The 4891-nt window shown below is 44.0% G+C and overlaps 1 protein-coding gene across 1 annotated transcript; it reads left to right on the top strand.

Annotated features, from left to right (window-relative positions):
• Positions 1 to 3531, top strand: exosc4.S (exosome component 4 S homeolog). Its single transcript, NM_001095210.1, has 3 exons — positions 1 to 285; positions 1703 to 1909; positions 3045 to 3531. The coding sequence occupies exons 1-3, from the start codon at positions 115 to 117 to the stop codon at positions 3414 to 3416; spliced, it is 750 nt and encodes a 249-aa protein (NP_001088679.1). The 5' UTR covers positions 1 to 114; the 3' UTR covers positions 3417 to 3531.
• The last annotated feature ends 1360 nt before the right edge of the window (positions 3532 to 4891 follow it).

Raw genomic sequence — 4891 nt, 5'->3', positions numbered from 1 at the left:
CGCCCCTTTATCTGACGTTCGGCCTCGCTGGAGAGCCGCTTCCGGAGAGGAAAGGAAGTCGTGGCGCGGTGGTTTCTGGGAGTTGTAGTTTATCCCGTAAGAACGTGGTGTGAGATGGCGGGGATGGAGCTGCTGTCGGATCAGGGATACCGGGTGGATGGCAGGAAGGCCGGGGAGCTGCGCAAGATACGGGCGAGGATGGGAGTGTTCGCTCAGGCCGACGGCTCGGCTTATATAGAGCAGGGGAACACCAAGGCCCTGGCTGTTGTCTATGGGCCCCATGAGGTGAGAGCTGGCCCAGTGAGGCTGGAGGGACCCCTGTGTGTGTGACTGGAGGGACCCCTGTGTGTGTGACTGGAGGGACCCCTGTGTGTGACTGGAGGGACCCCTGTGTGTGACTGGAGATCAGCCTCTAATTGTCGCACAAATTCACACCTCCCTATAGTCTGCTAATAAAAAGAGCGATAAAAAAGTTCATTTATTTTGAACACGCCCCATTCTGTTGCCACACCCCCAAATTACCATCTTCATTTTACAAAATGTGTCAGGTTATGAAAGTTTGAACATATTTCAGTTTTTTTCAGTTATTACAGTTTTGCTAATGAAGGTGAATTGCCCTTTAAGCTGTGAGTGTAACTTCTCCCAAGGGACCTGTTATCTTATATTGTTACAATTACTGATTTGCATATCTCAAAATTGTTACAGAAGTATCTGATCTGCAGCTGTGGCTGTTCTGGGCTCTCTGCCAAAAGCCAATTAAGTTAGAAACTGTTTATTTTTCTGGCTGTTCAGTGCAGAGAAAATCTGGACTTTCCAGTACAAACGAGGGACTGGGGGTTGAGCTGTCAAAAGCGGGACTGTCCCTCTAAAAACGGGAGAGTTGGGAGGAATGCGAGAGGCAGTTCAACAGTAACCCAAAAATAGCCCAATATGTGCAGGGAAAAAGTCTAAAAACAGAAACGGGAAAATACGCCTTTCTCAAATTTTCACTGATTTACAAATATTTCCATAAAGTAAAATGAGACGGATTTGCCGTAACTACAGAGGGGCCCCAGGAGATCAACCTCTAGACATTTTGGTGTCCAGCTGATTATTGCCTCACATTCTCTAAAATTCAGCAAACTTACTGGAAAATGTGAGACGGGAGACTGGGGTTCTCCAAAATCTTCTGACTCCGGAGTTCTACAAGTCAGTCCCAGTGCATGCTGGGTATTGTAGTCTTACATTCAACTTACATTAAAGGAGTTGTTCCCCTTTAAATTAACTTAGTATGATGTAGAGAGGGATATTCTGAGACCATTTGCAATTGGTTTTAATTTTTTATTATTTCTGGTTTTTGAGTTATTTAGCTTTTTATTCAGCAGCTCTCCAGTTTGCAATTTCAGTAATCCAGTTGCTAAGGTCCAAATTCCCCTAGCAACCATGCATTGATTACCCAACATGCACTGGGAGACATAGGCTTGACACATTAGGGCAAAAAAACTTCAAAGTAGAAACCAGCCAAAGGCCCAAAAAAGTAGCCCAGATCCGTACCTTGGCTAGTTTGTACTTTCCAAACCCACCTGAGCTTTAATTAGTTGCCCAATTTGTCTGGGAAACCTCCAAGCTGGCAGCCCTAGTGGAGTTCTCTCACTGCCTGTGAGCGGGAGGGACACATTCTACTGCTGCTTACATGGGGGGTCAATATCTAATGTTCCCACAGATCCGCGGCTCCCGCAGTAAAATGCTCCACGACCGCTGTGTGATCAACTGTCAGTACAGTATGGCGACATTCAGCACCGGCGAGAGGAAGCGGCGACCCCATGGAGACCGCAAGTCCAGCGAGATGACCCTGCACCTCAAACAGACATTCGAAGCCGCCATCCTCACTCAACTCTACCCGCGCTCTCAGATAGACATCTACGTGCAGGTCAGAGGCGTGGCTTTATTAAAGGGGTTGTTTACCTTTAAATTAACTGTTAGTATGATGTACAGAGGCATATTCTGAGACAATTTGTAATTGGTTTTCATTTTTTATTATTTACAGTTTTCGAGTTATTTATTCAGCAGCTCTCCAGTTTGTAATTTCAGCCGCCTGGTTGCTAGGGTCCGAATTTCCATAGCAACCATGCACTGATTTGAATAAGAGACTGGAATATGAATAGGAGAGGCCTGAATAGAAAGAGGAGTAAAATAAAAAGTAACAATAACAATACATTTGTAGGGCTTTATTTAAGGGATTCATTTGGGGGGTTTATTTAGGGACTGTATTTAGGGGCTTTATTTAGGGGGTGCATTTAGGGGATGTTTTATGGGCTGTATTTAGAGGATGCATTTATAGGCTTTATTTAGGGACTGTTTTTAGGGTTTTATTTATGGGATTCATATAGGAGTTTTATTTAGGGACTGTATTTAGATTCTTTATTTAGGGACTGTATTTAGGGGATTTTTTAGGGCTTTATATTGGGGATGCATTTAGTGTTTTATACATGGGTCAGCGTAGGAAAACCGGCCTTCCTATATTTCTGCCGTTTTTTCCTATTAATAACATTAACAGGCCGGTAAAATACTGGCCATGTGGCAACCCTACGTCAGTGACCCCCATTTGAAAGCTGGAAAAAGTCAGAAGAAGAAGACAAATAATTTTAAAAAATACTATAGAAAATAAATAATGAAGACCAAATGAAAAGCTGCTTAGAATGGGCAACATACTGAAAGTTAACTTAGAGGTGAACCTTCCCTTTAACTGTTTTTCCTTTATAAAGTGACCCTAAACTCTTCCAAATCCTTTAGTGGCCCCAAACTGTAGCCCTCCCAACATTGGCCTTGGGGGTGTAGTTACTGGGTGGAGGATCTGGGTGCAGTTCTTGGGTGGGTGTATGTATGGGAAATGCAGGTGTTACTATACAGCAGTTACTAGTTGGGTATGTGGGTGCTACCAGGGATAGTCACTTAGTGTATGGGGGTATCTCAGTGGTGCCATGTTGCAGTTACTATATGGGGATATATCGGTGCTGCCATACTATACAGCTGTAATATATATGATCACATGACTCCTTTCCCAGATCCTGCAGGCAGATGGGGGTAATTACTGCACGTGTGTGAATGCTGCGACCCTGGCAGTGATTGACGCTGGCATTCCCATGCGCGACTATGTTTGCGCCTGCTCGGCGGGATTCATTGAGGACACGCCTCTTGCGGATCTCAGTTATGTGGAAGAAGCCACTGGAGGGCCACAACTCGCCCTGGCCCTCCTGCCAAAGTCAGATCAGATTGCCTTGCTGGAGATGAACTCGCGGCTGCACGAGGATCACCTGGAGAGAGTGATGGAGGCTGTGAGTAAGGCTTGCAAGGATGTATATACTGTACTGGATCAGGTAGTGAGGGAACACGCACAGGAGGTCACCACTCTGCTGGGAGACACAACTACAGCTTGATCACTCTCTCACTTCTCTCAGACTGAAATAAACATGGAGGTGCCCAGATTGTATCCAGAATTGATGTTTTGGATACTAAAATGGAAAGTGATTAAAATATTTTTATATCTTGTAATGATAAATCCCGTGTGTATCAGAGTTGGGGGGGGGATCCAGAACTGATCTATGTTCTGTAGAACAGGGTGGGAGATGCAGTTGGTGAATGTTGGGGGTCGTGTTGCTTAGTGAGTGCAGAATAATACACCTGTTACTCTCACTGCTGATACAAATGCCATTTACTCTCTATAGTGCAGATCACACTCACTAAAGCAGCTGGGCACACTCATTGAATAAATGATTCTTAAAGGAGAAGGAAAGGCTAAAAGTAAGTCAGCTTTATCAGAAAGCTCTATATAAATACACCAGTAACCCCTCAAAGTAATGCTGCTCCTTAGCATTTCTTTCCTTCTATTGTGTAAACGTGGTATGAAAAACCCCTGTCTATGTAATTGCATACACTTGTATTTATACTGAATTACTTATAGGACAGAGAGCGAGGGTGGGAGGTAATGGGAGAGGGAGGGTGGAAGATGGAAGGTAATGGGAGCTGGAGAAGAGTGATCTGTATTCAAGCAGTGACCATAGAACCAGGGAAGCAACACACGGACCAAGGAAACCAGGGCGGGACCGAGGGCAGTGAAGAACTGAGCAGGGGAGGGGACTTCAAAGTGACATCATAGGTAACATCTCCTACACCTACCCGCCCAATACTCACTTGCTGGATCTGAATCTGAAGGTGCCGACAGCCCTTGAGAGAAATACTGAGCCTTGGAATTGGAGCAGTTTTGGGGAGGTTTTTTTTATCACTATTTGACCAAAAGGTACAAAAAAAAACCATGATTTCTTCTTTATGTCAATGTATCCTATATGTCCCCTTTAAAGAATATTGTTGTTAGAGAGAGAATTGCTGCTGCCGGATGTGATGGGAATATTCCAAGTGTAAAGTCCAGATGAAAATGATGTGTGAATATCGGATCAGCTGGACGTCACACTAGTGAATCAGCTACACGCTGGCCTTTAGTCTTACAGCAGAAAACTACTTCAATATTCAATTGTTAGGACTATTCTCTGTTATATAGGACATTGCATATATATTGATATGTACTGTTAATATGAATATGAACAGCTCCCCCTGCTGGTCAGTTTCCCACCAGTCTGACCAGCAAGTAGTCAAGGAAGTTGTCAGGAGAAAGAAAGAGGCTGATGTTCTTCTGCTTAGGAATAAAATTAGAAACCTTTCTCACATCTTTCCTAAGCAGAAGAACATCAGCCTCTTTCTTTCTCCTGACAACTTCCTTGACTACTTGCTGGTCAGACTGGTGGGAAACTGACCAGCAGGGGGAGCTGTTGGAACACAATTCATTCATATTAACAGTACATGTATCCCTTAATATCTTGGAATTAAAACAAAATAGATTATGAATGTAAATAACAAA

Source organism: Xenopus laevis, chromosome 6S, assembly GCF_017654675.1.
Source record: "Xenopus laevis strain J_2021 chromosome 6S, Xenopus_laevis_v10.1, whole genome shotgun sequence".
NCBI classification, from domain to species: Eukaryota; Metazoa; Chordata; class Amphibia; order Anura; family Pipidae; genus Xenopus; species Xenopus laevis.
Note: the sequence above shows the minus strand (reverse complement) of the source record. Positions and strands in the feature narration are given on the sequence as shown.

Excerpts from the sequence above, each read along its gene's own strand:
- exosc4.S (NM_001095210.1), top strand. The coding sequence starts at position 115 with ATGGCGGGGATGGAGCTGCTGTCGGATCAGGGATACCGGGTGGATGGC. Across the intron at positions 286-1,702 it reads TTGTCTATGGGCCCCATGAG|ATCCGCGGCTCCCGCAGTAA; the intron begins GTGAGAGCTGGC and ends ATGTTCCCACAG. Across the intron at positions 1,910-3,044 it reads AGATAGACATCTACGTGCAG|ATCCTGCAGGCAGATGGGGG; the intron begins GTCAGAGGCGTG and ends CTCCTTTCCCAG.